The 21,103-nt window shown below is 40.5% G+C and overlaps 2 protein-coding genes across 2 annotated transcripts in view; both read right to left on the bottom strand.

Annotated features, from left to right (window-relative positions):
* Positions 1-21,103, bottom strand: part of si:ch211-186j3.6 (neural-cadherin) — a 240,406-nt gene that overhangs the window by 141,418 nt on the left and 77,885 nt on the right. Inside the window, exons 2-4 of the mRNA XM_060858990.1 lie at positions 7,287-7,484; positions 6,952-7,177; positions 4,054-4,258 (exon numbers count right to left, since the gene is read on the bottom strand). Of these exons, the coding sequence (XP_060714973.1) occupies positions 4,054-4,258; positions 6,952-7,177; positions 7,287-7,484 (629 nt within the window). The remainder of the gene's footprint in view (positions 1-4,053; positions 4,259-6,951; positions 7,178-7,286; positions 7,485-21,103) is intronic.
* LOC132838585 (DNA-directed RNA polymerase II subunit RPB1-like) lies at positions 11,059-13,091 on the bottom strand. The gene is made up of 2 exons (XM_060858992.1): positions 12,022-13,091; positions 11,059-11,593 (listed from the first exon to the last, which is right to left on the bottom strand). Exons 1-2 carry the CDS (start codon positions 12,023-12,025, stop codon positions 11,094-11,096), a joined length of 504 nt encoding a protein of 167 aa, XP_060714975.1. The 5' UTR covers positions 12,026-13,091; the 3' UTR covers positions 11,059-11,093.

Raw genomic sequence — 21,103 nt, 5'->3', positions numbered from 1 at the left:
AAATATTCTAATAAAAATAAATAAATAAATCACTTGAATTTTACTTTGTGATACTGCTCTCTTCCCAGCTATTTCTGATATTCCATATACTAGTTAGTAAGACCCCCTCATGGTAGTACTAATGTCAATATTAAATATTAATTATAGTACAGTAAAGAAGTATAGTGTATTGATAACATTATAAAAAAAAAATACCTAACATCGACATATATTGTTCCAAGCTCATTTCTAATCAGTAGTTTAAAATTGTATTTCAATTTCAAGCTCAGAGGCTGAGTTTGCACATTGTAACAAAGCCTTGATTCATTGTGACTTTAAAGTAAAATGTAGGCTAAAGGCTTTGTTCAATGGCCCAACAGTTGGAGCATGGCAATATCAGGATCTGAACGCTAAACTTTTCTGATTATTTTGTATTCAAAATCCTGAACCACAATGCCATCACCACATACAGTACGTACAATATACACCACAGGATATGAGTGAAGATTGGATTGAATACCAAACTAACTGGGCTTCTGGGCAAATTTTAGTCTGGAAATGAATATACTGATATCTGGTTATCAGTGATTATGATGACTTCCATCTCCTGCATCTCAGCAGCAGTGTTTAGTAGAGTGTGTAATGAAACATCAAGTCTCAGCACGTCTCAACCGCCTTGCCTGATCAGAGGTGTTTTGCCTCGCCTGAATATTAGCACCTGCAGCCTTATCACTGTTAATTAATGGGTTTTTTTTTTAAATACACTCAAGGTGTTGTACAGCATTTCATGTCCCATGTGCACTTGGCTGCCATTTCCTAGTACTTCCATTTATACACTCCAAGTAATTCGAGTTACGCAGTTTCTATGACCTACGTTTAATCCATCTGTTTGATATGCCTCCAGTTTAAGTTCATTAGTATTCTGAGTTTAACATTTTCCTTGTTTGTGACTCTGATGGCTTAAAGACTAAGCTTTCTAGTCAAGTGCTCTTCTTTTGCATGTTGTTTATGTGTTCACCTTTCATTTAAGCATTTTATTAAAAGGCATCCTTTTGATTCCTTCCAATCTCCTCCTCCAACCCTGTCTTAATCACAACAGTCCAGACTTCTTGTTTCTGATTGGACAGAAGGTTCAGAACATTGGACAGACTGGTTAAACAACTCAGACGAGGATGGGTTCCCTTTTGAATTTGGTTCCTTTTGTCATCTCTGGTACTTTCTCCTAGACTCCATTACCTCAGTCTTGCTTACTGGATATAAATATAAATTCATTTTTAAACTTTGTCATTTTTATTCGTAAATTTTACATTTATGTTTGGAGACAATGCACAGTGTTAAAAGTGCTATACAAAAAATATGTAACAATTTTTTATTAAATTAAATAGAAGGTGATAATTCGTTTTCTTTTACAGAACGACTCTTACAGGTAGTTACAGCTGCAGTAAATCCCATGTGTATAGTACTTTGTTGGTTTCAATGTGTTACGCATTTAACGTTTATAGAACCCCATTAATTCACAGGAATGGCATAATTTATTTGCTAATTTCCCAATAGATGGACTTACATTGTAAAGGATTACTAACTACACAGATATTACATCACCTGGAGTTTCCACATATAGTACTACTCAGTTTATTATAAGGAGAAGCTAAAAATGTTTCTTTTTTCCCAAAGCGTCTTTCTATAATGTCATTCAAATATGCTTTTCCAGGAAAGAGAAGGTTCTCAGTATATTTCCAGTAGACTATTTGTTCATGTATTTCTGTTGTCACTAAAGGAAGTGTGTAGGCGTGTGTGTGAGAGAGAGAGAGACAGTGTGCCTCTAAAGCCCATGGACAGTTGCTTAGTAACTTTCAAAACGGCGGAGATCAAAATAGGCTGAGCTCCTCCAGAAATGGCCAAGGCACCTAATAAGAGATCAATGTCTGAAGCATCGCTCTGAAGTCTGACTATAACAAGTCCATAACTCATCAAGCATCACAAATCCATTTAAAAGAGTATAAACACGAAAGAACAAGGCCTTGAGCTCTTTGTGATAATACGATAAAGACATTTGTGATGACAGTGAGATGTGACATGAAGGAACAAAAGATGACAGAGGAGTTGTAGTATAGCTCATGGTCCAAGTTTCTCTTTTGTCTCTCTGTCTTTTTTTTTCTCCTTTTCTTTTTTCTATAACCTCAAGACTCCAGTTCATAGATTGGACAGATCTGAGAAACAGCTGCCCATCATTTCATTGCCCTGTACTGCACTTATCAAGGCCTCTTGGTGTTTTCACTTGAGTGCACTGGCATTGTTTTGTGCCACCACCACATGCCTGTGTGCTTGACTGAGTCACTTAGGACAAGGAAGTCCTAGTGTATGGATCACTGAGCAGCACAGATCACACCTCACCAAAGCAAGACTTGAGTTTCAAGGGTCATGTTGTTGTTGGAGGCATGCATGTATCTATCAGTCACAGATTTAAATCATTTCCATTGCATTTCTTTTCACAGTGACTCTCTAAATTGATAAATTTCATGACCACAATCTGTAATCTATCTATGTATTTAAATGATGGGCCTTTAATTATGTGGCATTGGATATGTTAATTCAGCTTGTCCTGAAGGCATAACCAGTAAAATAATTATCTACATAATTTGCAGAGAACATTTATGAAAGGTTTACTAGCTGAACCAAAATTGCTCTACAATCTGAAAAGTTTGTAAGATATTCTATATTTAACACATAAAGTTAAGCTGTACAGCATTGCTATGATATTGTTGCAGTTTTCTTTAAACATAATCCACCAAAACCTCACATAAAGAAAGTGCCTATGAGATAAGATAAGCAATAAAATAGGTTCATGCTTCAGTTAAACTGTATAGAAAACTACTCTCTTCCACTGATGTAAGTTTAATACAGTCTTTCAGGCTGTACTCCGTGGCCAAGTGGTGTATTATATAAAGTCTGTGCGTGATAGAGGCTCTCATGAAACTTTGAATGGTAAAATTCTATAAAAGTCTTGCAGAGAAATGAGACATCAAGAGACATATATGAGGTCTGAAAGCAGAGTATGCAGTAGACTTGAAGGGTTCATTTAAACCACAATTTCTATAGTCCAGATCCATCATAATGAGTAAGAAATCAGATTGTTCAGGGAAGGAGTGTTGCCAGTAAAGTGTAAATGTGCAAAGCAGTGAAACTGACTGGTTTTGAATGCAAAAAAGGGGAGTTTTTTTAGTGGAAATGGATATCTATTCAATGACATGGTGTAGTGCACAGGACACCTAGGAGCCATAATCGCCACGAGAATAAAATAAAAGCAAAGATTTGAGACAGACTGAGTGACCAGGGACATGTTTAGTAGGTTTAAGCAGGGACATGACAGTGGTGAAACACAGTTAGAAACATTAAAGAAACATTCTAGCATTTATCAACCTAGAGAACCGTGGCAAATACTACAGGCATCGAATACGACAATCCCTGAACACATAAAAAAAAAATCTGTTCAGGGAAAATCTATTTAATATTTTGTGTAAAAAAGGATTTTATGTAGAATGTTTTCATTAATTCTTCAAACATATTTATTAAATATTATTTAAATAGTCTGTACAATTTTTTTGCTATTGGAAAGTGGAAAAATAGAAAAAACAAATTATTTTATGCCTAAAGCTACATAAGAACCGCTTTGATAAGACATTCTCTATTTCTGCCTCATATTAAAAATGCTAAAAAAGAATGTTTTTTAATATTTTCATGCTAATGTTTAATGTGAGTCTGATTCCCATAATGTCTTGAAAGCTAGACTTGGCATTCAGCTTGCAAATTTTACTAATAAGATTAAATAATTCCTTACATTTCTTTGCCAAATTTATTCATGTATTTATTTGTTTAGTTTGTAAGATGTTCTATTGTTTTTTTTTTTTCATACACGTGACAGATGAGGTTGAATTTAATTGGGGGGAAAAAATAATTCAACTGCATCATGACGAAAAAGAACTGTCCTGCTAAATAGTGATAATGCATTACTCTGACTTTCTTTGGTGTTCTTCTATTCAGAGACATGCTAGCCTTGGTTCTGCTAAGCCTCACCTCTGCAGCACTGCTCAAGCTCTCCTTGTTCTCACTGGCTCTCACAAGCAGCAGGTAGCGGTGCTGGTCAGTCTCATAGTCCAGGCTGCGGGTCAGGCTTATCTCTCCACTCTCCTGATCAATGCTGAACAGACTGCTGGGGTTGATAAGCAAGCTGTAGCTGATAGTCTCCTTCTGGAAAGACAATGCCGGAGTGACCAGAAAGCTGGAGGAAAAACAGAGAGAGATGTTACAATGAGGATGAAGAATGAGGATAATAGATACAACCCGGGTGAAATGACCGCTTCTATCCAACTATAAAATAAGAGAAAACCTTTCTCCCTGACAAGCATGCCATTACAACCTCAAGCTTTGTTGATGTTCAAGCAGAATAAACATTTTGCAAATTGAATTTAACAATGACAACCCCATAAGCAAACATTTATCCATTTATTCCACAGAGGATCATGGTAACAGCACCCAAGAGAACCGATTCTCTGTGAGGAGTTCGGTGAACCAACTTGTGTTGGGACACTTAATATTAATCACTGCAGGCCTGAGGGTAAAAACAAAGCCACCAACCATCATTTCTCCAATAGATTACAGCCTAAAACAATCACTGGCAGACACAGACTGAAACTGGTGATGAAAGCCTTGAGGGTCCAGAGACTGATCAGGCAGCAGCCAGACTATAACAACATGGCTACCATATGATCTGCATCAGTTATAGACTGAAGGAGAAGTGAGAGTGTTATTGGGATGGATTCAAGGGAAGGAAGAGAGATAAGAGGAAGAGTTAGATACATCTACATGGAAGGATTGCCAGCATGTGTGTTATTGTGCATTCACTCTTTTTTTTTTTTTTTTTAAATGGGGGAAAAAGTATATACAAATAGTTATTGGCTTTAAACCAATAAGTATTACAAAAAGCTCTTAACTGCTAACTTTTCATTATTTCAATTTTTTGGGGGCTAAAATTAATTAGCGATTTTAAATAACCAGTATCAGCAGTTACTGGGTAGTCAGTAAAAAGAAGAGGGTGATTAAAGATTATAGCCTCGAGTAGTGTTAATATGGATTTATAACGCTCTTTTTAAAAATAGAAAGTGGCTGATGGTAAAATAGGATGACATGGCAGGTGAAAACATCAGCAGGATTTTCCAAGAGCTGCTATTTAAGAATGGCTCATTTGCCGATTTAATTTTTATCACCATGGCAGAATAAGGTTTCAAAGTGCACATCTTGACTAAGCACAGCCTGTTTGTACTTCCAAGTTGACTCGGGTCACACTGAAATGTTCTGCAGTGGCTGCTCATTCTCATGCTCATTCATTTTATTTTTAATTTATGAACATGCTGGGGGGCACGGTGGCTTAGTGGTTAGCACGTTTGCCTCACACCTCCAGGGTAGGGGGTTCGATTCCCGCCTCCGCCTTGTGTGTGTGTGGAGTTTGCATGTTCTCCCCGTGCCTCGGGGGTTTCCTCCGGGTACTCCGGTTTCCTCCCCCGGTCCAAAGACATGCATGGTAGGTTGATTGGCATCTCTGGAAAATTGTCCGTAGTGTGTGATTGCGTGAGTGAATGAGAATGTGTGTGTGTGTGCCCTGTGATGGGTTGGCACTCAGTCCAGGGTGTATCCTGCCTTGATGCCCGATGACGCGTGAGATAGACACAGGCTCCCCGTGACCCGAGAATAGTTCGGATAAGCAGTAGAAGATGAATGAATAAATGAATGAATGAACATGCTAAGCAATATGAGCACTAAATCCATGTTTACATGACTACTAAAGTTAAGAATGATTTTTTTTTTTTCAAATTTAACAACATCTAACATTCTAAAGTTTCCATAAAGCAATTTAGCAATGGTCCAAGATCACCAAGGAACAGAGTCATATTTCAACCTTGATGAGGTCATAACTCAAGCATGATATGGAACAGCGTTTTTAATTGAAATGCCACATAATCTGTGATGGCATTTAAGCTATTTCCATCTATTTAGACTCCAAATGCCATTATAAACTCAAATATGGTTACTTACTTTTGGACCACATTGGCTCACCAAATACACCACTGGCCATTGGTATAACTGCTCTTTATGTGCCAAAATTTCAACCATTTCTAACCCAGATTCTAAAATGGCTGTGAAATTTTAATGTACAAAAACTAATCAATATTATATTTTTACCAGAAAATATACTGTATGTATTCATAGTGAGCCAAATTTTTTCAAGTACAGAAAACCTGTGGAATGTCTCCATGGATGGATATGGATATGCATATTACAAATTTTCCATTTTAAAGGAATTTATCGGACGTGATGGCGTGAGAGTAATATGTGTGATGCATGGTAAGTAAGGCAAATGCGAATAATGAGAAGCCATATTTTAGGATTAGTTTATGTCTCTCAGCTGTAGGGATTGTGTTTATTCTTGTGAAATGTAATTATGAATCAGCTCATATAGCAAAAGCACAAGCCAAGGAAGTTAATTGGAAGCCAGCATAGAGCGAGTAAACAAAAGCACAAGTTCTGTACTTTCTGCTTCAGAATAGTGCATAAATTCACCGATGAAAAATGTTCAGCTTCTCTCATTCATTCCATAACATTACTGTGAGAGCATGTGTAATGAGCAGGACTATGCTGAACTAGCATGTGTCATACATGGTTAATGCATCTGATCATACAGCTGCACAAACAGGGCCATTAATGAGCCATGCATGCACTCTGTTGAGCACAGACTGTGCTTCAGCGGGCAACAAAAGGAGCACAACAGGGGCAAAATATGCTTGTCACTGCAATGATGAAGATGATGAGCAATTTGTGACTGATACTAGGTTAGCAATCAGTAGTTCATACAGTATGGAAGATATTCTATGCATGGTGTTAGATTAATTTGTGTTTGTGTGCACTGTCATTACTCACGGCTGTCCTGCAAGAGTGTTTTCAGGTATGGATATTGTATAAGAGGCGTTGGTAAATTGTGGAGCTCTGGACCCTGCTATCACGGAAAGGATGGCAGGAAGACTGCGACTTCCCAGACGATCAGCAGCCATGACGGTCAGTAAATATTCTCTGTCCCTTTGCAGAGGCAAACCAGTGGTCCGCACGTGACCCGTCTTTCTGTCCACATCAAATCGGCCATCACCTCCTATAATAAGAATATTTCAAAATATTACAGTAAGGTACAGTAAACTGCAGCCGCAAGTCAAAATATCTCAGGGCTTGCCTACTCCATCACTTTAAAGGAGCTATCCTACCATCAGACAGGAAATATTCCACCTCTCCATTGATGCCCTCATCACCATCCCGAGCTGTGAGCTTGTATACGAGCGTGCTGGGGGCTGCACCAGGAGACACCACTGCCAGGTAGGGGAATGGTACCATTGTCCACTCTGGAGCATTATCATTGACATCCAGGACTGTGAGCTCAACTCTCACTAAATACCAATCTGGACCTGCAAAAAGCAAACACATGCATTATTACTCATTCTTTATATGTAGACTCGGTTTAATTAAACAGTTTGTGCCATCTCTTGGGAAATAGCTGCACAGCAGTATATGACATACAACAGTATATAACATTGAACACAATAGGCTAATCAACAAATGGCAGAGGAGTGGAGAATGAACCAAATGCAATATAGAGTATTGATCAGAATTGTCATCAGAGTAATATACTTAATTATGAATTTATTATTTACAGCATGCAATCTACATGTTTACTCTTACACATTTTCGCAGCCACTGTATAATGTTTTTGCGGATTTTGCTCAACATTGATATAATTGCTCAACACATTCTTTTTCTTGCTTTGTATTCAAACAACTTGTTTACAACAATTTAGAAGATCTGGCAATGGACTATTATAGGCCAACTCGCTTAATCGTGAATATTTAAAGACCTATTTTTAAAAAAATATATGATTATGCAAAAGGATATGTTCAGAGGATTCTTAATTTATTAAAACCAGCACAGGTTTATGTTATACTTCAGAAAATAACAATACATCTCTTAATATTTATGGCAATCAGGGAGAAAAAAAACTGAACATAGTCAGTATTTCCAAGACATTTCCTGAAACTTTTCCTTACACTTTCTCCCACCCTTCCTTTCTGTTGCTCACTCAACACCTGCCTCTGTGTTTACAGCCTGACATGACGAGTTTTGTAGACTGTGATTCCTGATTGGTCCTGTCACTCTGATTGGCACAGACAGTGGAGCACCACCCGCCTTGCACTGCCGACAGCAGGGATGAAGTCTTACCAAGAGTCTCAGCAGACGTGTTATAGTGATATGAAAGATGAAAGAGAATCATATATCAATAAAGAAAAAAGCAAACTTGTCAACAGCTGAGAAAGGAAAAAAAAGAGAGAGAAAGAGCATGAGAGAGCGAAAGAGCTTTCTGCCATCCTTGCACACATTACCAACCGCTAATTAAAATCAAGGACCTACACTATAAAATTAAGATATCTTTATTATGAACAACTGCAATCACACAACACAGAGTCTCATTTAACTCTTACACCATCAGACTTCTCTAAATGGTGTCTTTTAATCTCCAGACTCGTTGGATGATACACTCCAGCATACACGCTCATATTGGATGTGATATATCAATTTGTTTTATTGCACCATCTATATTTACAAAACTTTTGCTGGATGATAAATGATAAATGCTATTCGATAGTAAAGCGTAGAGTGTGTTCGTGTGTGCAAAGCCGATTTGCTTGTAGTGACACTGTCAGGACTTTTGCTTGGACATTCTCTGCCGGAACACGTTTTGTGTCACGTGTATCGTCAATACTCACATGTTCGTAATGGACTCATTATTATGTTTATTTATTTCCTCCGCGTTGTGAGTCCCCGTTATGTGTGTGTCGGTTTATGTATCATGTTTTGCTGGCTCTTGTGCTCTTTCCTGTCTGTTTCATTTGGTAATATTATTTTATTGAATTTTAAATTTTGAATATTGAAACTTACATTTTTTAACAGGTTATCCCTGCATTTTGGGTCCACATTTATCCCCGCCAATCCTGACAAAAACTCAATAAAAGAAAAAAATGGAAAAAAGAACAAACAAACAAAAAACTAAATGATCAAAAAGCATCTCCTAAGTGAAATGTATGGAGAATCCTATAGCAATACAGCTCAATCACTGCACCTCAACTGTCACATCATCACACATCCTGGACTCACACTCCCAGGAACCACCTACAGTCCCATGCTCCCAGTCACCATCATTCTAATTGTGTTTGCCTGCGTTTAATTATGCATGCTTGGTTTAGCACTGTTTATAAGCACCTCTATTTCAGTTTGCACTTTGCAAAGTATACATTCAAGTTTCTCACGGTCAGGATGTTTACTAAGCCTGTCTTTCTGCTCCTGTCTACCTGGTTTACTGATGATTGAGCACAAATCATCAGCAAATCATCTTGAAAATATTTGTGCCTTACCTGTTTGTAACCTCTTTGGAATCTGACTATATCCTCATTGACCTGTGCTGTTTTTTTTGTCCTTGCGTATTTTGGATTGTTTAATTCCAAAATACTCTCTGTTCCTTATATTTTGAACGGTTTCCTTATTTTATTGGACTATATCTTATTTTGTGATTCTGTTAATAAACTGTATGCATTTACATCCAACCTCCGAGAGTCAGATTCATTCCTACTGTTATACGACAGCATTTATTTATCACAGCTGAATAACAAGTCTTAAGTTATGGATTGCTCTTTTTCTAAGTCATTACTTTGGAGCAACAGTTCAACAGACTTGAACTGTTCATTTATTTTGTGTATGCACTTGAAAGTGAAACATTGAAAAACATAATTTATTTGAACCTGACAGCATAATCCTTATATAATTTGACAGTAATTCATGCCAATTATATAATCTAAAGCCTATTAATCAAGTGAGTCTCCTTATACATAAATTTACACGATGCCAGACACTCTCTTAGGATATAATGGTATTGTGCAACACACACACCCCACACCCCCCATCAAACAGTATTATCACAAACACATTTTTTTTTTTTTTTGTAAAAATGACTTTTTCTGCAAATGACTAATAAAGTATATTTGTATCCAGATTGAGAATAAGGCTCCACAAATCCACACAAAACATTTGCAGGTTTGGTTTTGTCAAGAAATCATATTTGTCAACACAGGATATAAGGTGGTAAAAGGCTCAGATGGAACTATTCAAATGCCTGTAATGACTGTATTTGGGACTTAATCAGCCTGTTAGGATCTTGAAGCTTGTTGGAGGAGTGTAAACTCTGGCAGTCATACTGAGTCTGTGACATGCAGTTAATGGAGAGACTGAAAGATAGAACCACCGTACAGGTGTACAGAGCTCATAGAGTTTCTTTCACAGCCGTGCCATATGGCTTGCTGCTGTTCTCTAGCCTGAGGGCTCACACCAGGTAACTAAAGGTCCTTGCTCTACATCTCTGATAAGACCAAAACCCCTGTGTTCCTGTTGTGCCACTTGGGCCAACAACTCTTATCCATATTAACTGATAGGAAGTGAAGTAGTACAGTAAATAATGTCTACAGAAAATCTAGCTCAAGATTATGCATTACATCTACATTATAAAAAGAAGAGCATTAATAAATTCAGTTGAAAGAGGGGAGATATTGAAGGATGTATAAGCCAGTTGAAGAGAGTCGCAGCAATTTACTAGAAAAAGTGGAGAAAAAAAAAGAGCATAAGTGAGTAGGAGAAATAAGAGAAGTAAGTGGACAAACTGAGAGCTGAATTAAGAGAAGGTACAGCAGCAATAAAATGGTCCCAAGGTTGTTATGGAAACAGTATTAAAACACACGGACAAAAACACAAGCTGAGAAGTGTGTTGTGAAAAATCCTTGAACCTTAGGAGAATACACATAACATTATAATATTATTATAATTATTATTATTACATATATATATTATTATTATTATTATAAGACGTGGTGTAATGATTAATTGAAGATAATATATATATGAGATATATATATATATAAGAACCACATTGGAGTCAGAGGGAATGGTTATAGGTTTATTGGTTATTATAAACATTCTCAGTAATCGGAGGGCGAAGTAGGGGAATAGTCTGGGGATCCAGGGCCATAATCAGAGGGAGAAGAAGGAATGTAATCTGGGGTTCCAGGGCCGGAATCAGAGGGAGGAGATGCCAAGGCAGGACTGAGAGGACGGATATAGGCATGAGGCACTGGAGGAGGAGGAGAAGCGGGAGTCCCGAGCTCAGGGTTGCAAAGCTCAACATGAGGACAGCCATCAGTTTGGGTTCTCTGATCCACGAGGTTAGGCAGAGGGGTTTGAGTCGAGGACGTGCTAGTAAGAGGCCCTCTCACAATATGGAACAGCAGATGAGGATGCTCGGGGAGGTCAGGAGAACAGAGCTGTTCCAGACACGTAACGAGCTCATGGGTGATATGAAGTAGCTGGAAGCGGCGATAGCTTTCCATGACATCAGCGGCCATTGGCCTTGGGTAGGGAGACGGACGAGGATGGTGAGGTGTGGACCTGATAGGGCGACTAGCTGGCTGATGCGAGGGATCTGAAGGGAGATAAGAGGAGTTAGAGGAGATAGAGGAACGGGAGCTTGAGATAAGTGTAAACAAGCCCAGCCTGACCAAGGACAGGCTGAGATCATAGCATGAGATCATAGTATGAGATCATATCAAAATTCAAGCAGTTAACAGATTAGAGGAGTCAGCAAAGAACTCCATTGTTTTTGTACACAAGTAACATTATAGTAGCAATAGCTTAATAATAATGACAACAGTATAGCAGTAAGAGTTTAGCAGGAGTTTAGCAATAGTGACAATATAAGATGACAAATAGATAAGAGCTTTCTTGTATGAGAAATAATTTAGATAAGAGCTTTCTTTTAACATAATAACTTTTGACATAAATCAGACTCATAGAGTGACTTATAATTATTAAAAATTATGTATAGTAGAAAATAGCAAAGGAGAAACTTACCCATTGTAGTTGAATGAAGGATTAAATCTTCAGGACGTCTGGCACGGAAAAAAACTGAGAGGCAAATGTAACTTTGACCAGGGAGTGAAGCTCTTTTTTGAGCACACTTTTTAATAACAAAAATTGTTGTTTAGGCATAATTGTTATGGCGAATGAAGAAGACCCAGGGTCACAGGCCTGGGCTCCCGGGCCTGGGTCCCGGGGAACTAAGGGGAGGAAAATCCATAAATGGGCATATGGGCAAAAGGTGAAGGAAAAACAAGGGGACTGCAAGGAACAGGACGTTACAAAAACATATGAGATGATTCCGGTAAATAAGATGACATAATGAAAAGGTGATGTGAAAACCGGTCTGTGAGGGGGGGGGACCGATAAGGAGGCGCGTGGAAACGTATATATAGAGGAGAATTTTTGGGGCCAAATGTGTATGCGTAAAAAATCCTGTAACTCTGCAGGTCCGTCCGGAGGGTTTTTGTTTTTTGCATGCCGATGCTCTTCATGAAGATGCTTTTTTTCTTTTTGGGTTTTTTGGGATTTCTTTTGTTACTTTCAAATTGGCAATTTCTCTTAGAGAATTGTTAGCTGATTGACCACAATAAAGAAGTTTGCTCATTCTCATCCAGGTCTGAGGCGTTTTCCCATTGTTTTAATTCGTATTAATGGTAGTGCTATCAGTAAATTAAGTTTTAGTAACAATTATATAGTATAAAAGCATTATAAAGTATATCAGTATAATTCACCCTGATATGTGCCGACTTGGAGACGGGCTCTAAGTTCCGACATATTTAATGGCGACCACGAAGCGACCTCTGTAGGGACGGCGTGAACTGCCTCCGGAACCGGGACCGCTCTCTCTGACGGGCTACAGAGGCCGGCCATAAATAACAAGGTAAGCAGACGCCTGTTAAACTCAAATGTCTGTGTATAGTGAATCTGTGGCCTGAACGGGGGGGTGGCCCCGGGAAGGAGAGCGGACAGCCGCCCTCGAGATAAGAACTCCTAAGGGTGAGATAAAGAGCTGGATGAGAAAAAGCAAAGGGAAAGCCCCATAACTAGATAAGGTTTTGATATGTGACTGTGTGTGTGTGTGTGTGTGTGTGTGTGAAAAATCTCATGAGTGTATTGTGTTGTGGTTAGGCCTGGATAAAATTCCTGGAGCGTATCCTCCGGTGTGAGTGCTATTAAACTCACATACCGGGGCAGGACGGCAGGTGGTAAAGTGCACGATAAAATTCCTGGAGCGTATCCTCCGGTGTGAGTGCTATTAAACTCACGTACCGGGGCAGGACGGCAGGTGGTAAAGCGCATGGTAAAATTCCTGGAGCGTATCCTCCGGTGTGAGTGCTATTAAACTCACGGACCGGGGCAGGACGGCAGGTGATGAAAACGCGTTAGTCCCTAGATACCGCTGTTGGTTGAGACAGGTCTGCTTGGTAGGGACGGTGGAAAAAAAAAGAAAAAAAAAAGAAAAAAAGGGGGGCCCCCGGTATTAAGTGTATGATAATCTGTATATGATAATCTGTATATGATAATCTGTATATGATAATCTGTATATGATAATCAGTATATGATAATCTGTATATGATAATCTGTGTATGAGAATCTGTGTATGATAATAAGTGAATAATAAGTGTACGTGATAAGTGTACGTGTGTACAGAGATAAGTACACAATATAAGTACACAATATAAGTACACAATATAAGTACACAAATAAGTACACACGTGATAAGTGTACATGAACCCACAAGCACAAATAAACAAATAAGTACACACGTGATAAGTGTACATGAACCCACAAGCACAAATGAACAAATAAGTACACACGTGATAAGTGTACATGAACCCACAAGCACAAATGAACAAATAAGTACACACGTGATAAGTGTACATGAACCCACAAGCACAAATGAACAAATAAGTACACACGTGATAAGTGTACGTGAACACACAAGCACAAACGAACAAATAAGCACACACGTGATAAAGAGTACGTAATGAGTGCACGGTAATGTATAAACTGTGTTTGAATAACTCATGTGCATTGTTGAACCTAATGACGATTCAGGTTGATGTGTGATGTAGAAAAATTAATCCCATAATTCGTATGGAGGATGAATTACTCTTTGTAGGTACACTGATTGGACAAGTTAAACGGGATCTGGGAACGGCAATGACTGTACAAAGAGATTCCCAAGAATCCATGGGAGTTGGAAAATCTCAGCAGTATTATTCACATCACTTTGCTCGCCTCACAATCATCACTGTTCTGACTGAAAACCGTAAGTTTATTTCTCACTTCTCATTGGAGGATCAGAAAACTACAATTCGGTGTCAGATTTGTAGTCCAGACTCCTAGGAATCAAACAAGGCCCCACATGAGCCAATAGGTGCCCGTAGAGTAGAGATAGACAGTTTGAAGGCCAATGACGGTTTTCCACTGTATTCAGAACACCTTCCGTTTGTTGGCAGTTGTGTGTGTGTGGTAGTGGAGGTGCGATAAGGGCCAACTGGCGGGGGGGGGCTGCCAGTGATAACAATTCTTAAGGTGTATTGCGCAATCCTAGAACACACACACAGAATAGCTTTCCTGTGTTTTTGAGCAAATACTACTGCTTAGTGTAAAATATTCATATAAAATCCACTCTTGGGTCTCTTTGAAACGGTTTTTGGAAGCTAAGACGTATGGTTATAATCTCGAGTTCTTCATAAACTCTTGACATGTGTTTACCGTAGTATCTTGTAGTATTTTTACAGCAAAATTATTTTGGTGGAAATGAAACCTCCATTCTAGCCTCTGTAACTCTGTGCCAGTAAGGCCTTGAATCGCCCTGATACGTGTAACCAAAACAAGAGATTGTTTTCTTTCCAATCTGGGGCATTCTCTAACTGACTAGAGGACACACTATTATATGATGTTATAAATGAGGCGTTAGAGGAGGAATAATAAACCAGTTGGGAGAAATTACCGAGTGACTGAAACAATTTAACTTTAATCTGGATTGGATTAATTAATTAATTGAATAACTGGTATTTATCTGATTGATTAGTGAATTAAATTATAGGATGGGTCAATACTTGGTTGATTATGTAGCTGGTTGATTTTAATCCATTTTTAAGTATAACTATTGAATTAAAAGTTGTATTTTTTTTTTTTTTTTGTATGTATACTTTGAGATCCTAATATTTGCCTTGTTTCTTTTGAGAGCCATACTAGAAGGACTCCTGCACAACCACGTTTACCAGAGAGAGAATAAACATTCAGCTGAAGTAGTCAACAGTACACAGAAATCTAGTACCACGTGACAGTGCCACAAGGGCGAGATAGGGGTGCATGATGGAGAAGGGAAAAAGTCTAATTACCCCAGCTGCAATTATAATAATGAGGCACAAGGATGCTGAAAAAGAAATTAGAAAATACATGAAAAAGTGGCAAGACCGGACAAAGGGAGAGTTGCAGTGGCCTGAAAGTGGGACATTTGATGAGGGGAAATGTAAAAAGATGAAGGAAAGAATAGAATGCTGGGGGGAAGCGAAAAAAGAGAGTATAGATAAAACTATGAAGAAATGGGAAATAGTGGAGTGGTTTGAACAGGAAGGAAAGAGAAGAAGGGAAGAGAAGCTAAAAATGTCACAGAGCAAAGAACAGGAGAAAGAGAAGGCTACAGCCCCACCATCAGGTGAATGGGTGGAGCAGCTCAAACCCCCGCCATACAACGAACAAAAGAAGCCCGATTATCAGGGAATATACCCTGTAATAAATATGGGACAAGAAGGTGAAGCACAAGAAATAGAACTGGAAATCACGGGTGGACAAGTCAAAGGAGTAATCCGACAAATGTCAGCAGAAAAAGGAGATATTAAGAACAAGTACGAAGGGTCCTATCATCCTTCCTCAGAAGAAGGGAGCCAGAGGGAGGAGAATGAGATTCTAAGACACAAAGATGAGCAAAAGGGGGGTTCAGAACACCCAAGAGCGACTACAAAAGAAGAAGGAAAAGAAAATCAACAGGAAAGGGACGAAGGCGGTGGATACCAGTTGCACTGGGATGATCAGATAGAAGATATTAATACCCAGTGGGGGAAAGAACATCCTCACCTATCTCACCAACAGACAGAAGCTATAAACACGGAATGGCTGGCAGGACATCCCCAATCTCAATATATGCGAGCACACAGCACACCAGCCTCAAGAGAATATCGGATGAGGAGGATGGACGAGGCCTACTGGGCAAGTAGAAGGCGAATGCAGGACATACAGTGGGAAGAACAGAGTGCACTGATGGATAGACTGCACGAATCTCTAGATAAGCTGGAAATTCACGCCAAAAGGGCCCTCATAGCGGGAGGACAAGGAGAGCCCCGCCAAGAGAAGGAAGAAAAAAAAGGAGCAGAAACGGTGGACGAAAGGGTGAAAAGATCTGCTGGACAGCAGTCACAGACCTCCCTGGCTACAGAAAACAAGGAGGAAGTATCCCAAGGGATGGGCCCAGAAGACGAGAAATCTCAGCCGGATAACAGAAGCATGAAAGTGAGGATAGATGGAGAAGTGCAATTAACCTCACTAGAGCAGGTAAACCTATGGCCAGACAAAGAACAAGGTGAAGCAATTAAAACAGTTCTGAAACAAAGTTGTATGGCAGATGAGATAATGCAGGGACTGAAAGAACACACATCTCACCTGGAAATGCGAGTGGAGGAGTTGAGAGGAGACCTAAAGGAAGAACAGAAGCGTGCCGAGCAAAGGATAAGAGGCCTACAATATGAAAAAGAAGAAACCACAGCTGCAATATGCAAAGGCTTGGAGAAAAGGTTGCAAGAACAAGAAGAAAAGATAGCAAAAGCAACCGAAAGAGTAAAACGAGGAAAGAGGGCCAAGCCCACCATGAGAGACAAAAGAGATGAAGCGAAGTGGAAACTACTACAGGGCCGAAGATGTGTGATCACACGGTCACAGGCTCAAAGTCAAAAAAGGGAGGTGGACAAAGAAGAAACTGAAACCTCCAGTGACGAAGAGGGGGAGATAGATGAGCCTGAGTCGCGTGGAGCAGCCGCAGCCGAGCCGGACAAATACACAATGCCAAAGATGGCAGCACAGTATCCTCTAATAGTCAAAGGACAGCAAATACATTATGTGCCATGGACCTTCATGGATGTGACTGGACTAGTAAAAAGACTGCCAAGTGTGTGTGAAGGGGCACAAAAATGGATCACAAAGTTTGAGGAACAGACAATGGGACAGAGTCTGGCCTTGGGTGACCTGAAGGTAATCCTGTGCCAGACAGTTGGGAAGGCAAAAATGATGGAAATGTTTGGCCTCGCTGGACTAGGAAAAGAAGCGAATGACTCAAGAGCAGATGGAATAACCTTTGGCCCATTCAGAAACCGTCTGTGGGACCAGCTAAGGGAAGCATACCCAACTAAAGCCGATCCGGGCAAAGTAGAGAAACTAAAGCTGGAGGAAGAAGAGGGAGTTGCCCAGTTTGTATTGAAACTCCAGGAGTCTTGGAGGGATGAAATGGGAGCCTCGTGGGATGAAACGCCCGCAAGTATGACTCTGTTCAAGCTCATGTTAAAAAGGGCTCTTCCAGCAGAAGTTCAAGACCAGCTGGAGACGGTAGTGGGTTTGAACACTATGCCATGGGCCACCTTCGAGGCAAATGTGATACACCATACAGAACTTCACAGGAAAAGGAAAAGGGAGGCAAAGAAGGCTGAAGAGAACTTGCTGGTGCAACTGCACAAGGCACAACTGGGGGAACTGACGAGAAACAAACAAGAAAGCCACGATAAGAAAAAGAAGGAGGACAAAGAATACACTAAACAGGCGGCAGTAATGGTTGCCCCAGCTGTAGTTCAGGTAGCACCACCCCAAGAGGGAGGAGTGCCACAGGTGGTGACACAGACACAGCCGGTGCCCCCAACTATGATGCAGTATCCTATGGGATACCCAACAAGTTATCCAGTGAATTCTCAGTATGCACCTCTACGACGTGGATGGGGACCAACCAGAGGTCGGGGAAGAGGAGGACAAGGAAGACAGCCTCCACAGAGACCGGCCTGGGGAGCAGGAGGACAGGAAAAAACCTGCTGGAATTGCAATAACCTAGGTCACCTAAGATATGAGTGTCCCTACTTACAGTATGGAGCACCAGGAGGGGTCATGGGAAACCCAGGAAGACAACCGATGCCGGCACAGATGCCTGCTCCAATGTTTGTGGCAGTCAGGGATGCAACAAGCACCTGCAGCAACACCACTAGGAGCTGGAAATTGGGCAGGCCAATGGATGGGCCCAGGGTTTCAAGGACAAGCCCCAGTACCACCTGGAGGGAGCCCATTGGGCTCAGCTCCAGGAGGAATGTGAAGAGGCCTAGAGAAGCCAGAGGGGGAGCTGGTGCAGTGTACCACCTCACTGCACCCTGCACAAGAACCAACAATTATGGTGGGAATTGGAAATGAAGTACAGGCCCCATTCCTGATTGATACAGGAGCAACATTTACAAGCATTGGAAAAGAAGGTGCAAAGCTTCCCCTCACACGTAGAGCAATAAAGACAGTGGGCTTCTCAGGAAAAACCCAGACTCTACGATTTACTGAGCCACAATGGATTACTGTAGAAGGAATAGTAGTGCAAGCACCTCTACTTTATTCCCCAGACACTCCAGCTAATCTTCTTGGAAGAGATGTGCTCTGTAAACTAGGAGCCAAAATACACTGTGGGCCAACAGGAGTGTGGATAACACTTCCAGAAATGTTGGCTCGACAATACCTAGTAGTAAGCCAAGAAGAGGAAATGACAGAGCTGGACAAAGTGTATTGGATGGAAGTCAAAGACAAAAATACATCACAAATATGGAAAGAATATTCGGAATGGAAACCATGGTTAAACTACATACGCCCAGATTGCCGGGAGGCTAGAGGACCATGGCATTGTACCCTGAAATATGATGAAGGGGGAAAAGATGAAGAGTACGCATCGTTATGGGAAGAACGACTAGAAGGAAGAAAATATGTCATCAGCACGGACAGCATAATACTTGGTCGGCAAGGAGTAGCTGCATATGCCGTACTGCCAGAACAGATTCACGAATGGTATCAAGTTGGAGACGCAGTCTCCCACATCTCCCTGATGATTGGGCAAGATTTTGAATCAAAAGATTTAGGGCCTATGATGAGAGAAGCAAGAAGGGTAGAGAAATGGAACACGACGAGAAATTCTAGGGTATATATGTCAGAAGACAAAACGTTTCTAAAGATAGAGTATAAAGGGACAGAGCAGGTAGTAGCTACTACTATGTTAGTAAGTCAGCAAACAAAGATACAAGTAAGAGTAGGAGTAGAGGTACAGATGCCACAAATAGCAGATGAGGAAGAGTTGACAGAAAACGATGTAGTTAAAGCATTAGATGAAGTTCCGGAACAACTATGGACTAAGCACGCAACAGATGTAGGACTAGTCAAATCAGCAGGGCTAGCAAAAATACAAATCAGACCCAATGCTCCACTACCCTATCAAAGACAATATCAGTTATCCAAACAAGCGGAAGAGGGGATAGGGCCAACTATTAAAGGGTTACTAGAAGCAGGGGTTTTAATCCCCACTAGGAGTCAGTGCAACACTCCAATTTTTCCGGTCAGAAAGCCCAACTCAGACAAATGGAGATTGGTCCACGATTTGAGACCAGTCAATCAGATAGTGGTGGCCGAGACTCCAGTAGTCCCCGATCCACACACTTTGTTATCAAATATTCCAGTGGGAACGAAATGGTACACAGTAATTGATCTATGTTCGGCCTTTTTCAGTGTTCCATTGCACCCTGACTCTCAGCACTTGTTTGCGTTCACTTATCGTGGGCAACAGTATACTTATACTAGGCTGCCCCAAGGGTATTGCGAAAGCCCATCAATATTCAACCAAGTACTGACCAGAGATCTGATAAATCTACAACTGGAAAGCCTTATGATTATGTACGTTGACGATTTACTGATTTGTAGCCAATCTAAGGAGCAATGCGTACAGGATTCAATAACAGTATTAAAGGTCCTAGCAAACAATGGGCACAAGGTTAGTAAAGAGAAGCTACAATTCTGCCAGAGAAAGGTGGAATATTTAGGACGAGTTCTAGAAGGAACAACACGAAAAATATTACCGGCTCATGTACAAGCTATACGTGATGCACCACGACCTCAAACCGTGCGCCAGATGTTGTCATTCCTGGGCATGGCAGGGTTTAGTAGACCATGGATATGTGATTTTGCCTTAAAAGTACAACCACTTAGAGACCTAATAAAAGCTACAGATCAGGCTAAACCCAATGCACAGCTGACATGGACACCAGAAGCACTAGCAGCATTCAAGATGTTGAAGTGCATACTAGCCTCAGCCCCAGCGCTGGCTAGTCCAGATTACAGCAAACCATTTCACCTATACGTGTCAGAAAGACAAGGTTTTGTATCGGCAGTACTAATGCAGCAACAGCAAGGGGTAGGAAAGCAGCCCATTGCTTATTTCAGCACAGCGTTAGATAATGTAGAGAAGGGTATACCGCCATGTTATCGTGCCATATCAGCAGCAGCATTTGCATATCAAAAAGCTTCTACAATTACGATGGGTCACCCCGTGACCCTGTACACAGCACATGCACTGCATGCATTATTGACAAATCGAACATTTGTAATAACCAATGCAAGGCGCACAGGATATGATGTAATACTGTCGGCACCAGAGTTGACAATCGAAAGGTGCAACACAGTAAACCCAGCCGAAAGAATGGTGCTGCCGAGTGAAGGGACTCCACACAATTGTACAGAGGAATCTGAAAAGTTCCTGAAAGCGCGACCAGATTTAGAGTCCCAACCTCTTTTAGGGGCACAACGAATCTTCTTTGTGGATGGATCCTGTTATCGCACCATCGAGGGAAACAAAGCAGGTTATGCAGTGATCGAATACGACCTTATTGAGAATGTATATCAAACAATTAGCGAGGGGACTGTCCCACAACCATGCTCAGCTCAATTGGCAGAGATAAAAGCATTGACAGCAGCGTGTAAGCTAGGAGCAGGAGAAGCGTGTACAATTTAC

The sequence above is a fragment of the Tachysurus vachellii genome, chromosome 23 (assembly GCF_030014155.1).
Source record: "Tachysurus vachellii isolate PV-2020 chromosome 23, HZAU_Pvac_v1, whole genome shotgun sequence".
Classification (NCBI taxonomy): Eukaryota; Metazoa; Chordata; class Actinopteri; order Siluriformes; family Bagridae; genus Tachysurus; species Tachysurus vachellii.
Note: the sequence above shows the minus strand (reverse complement) of the source record. Positions and strands in the feature narration are given on the sequence as shown.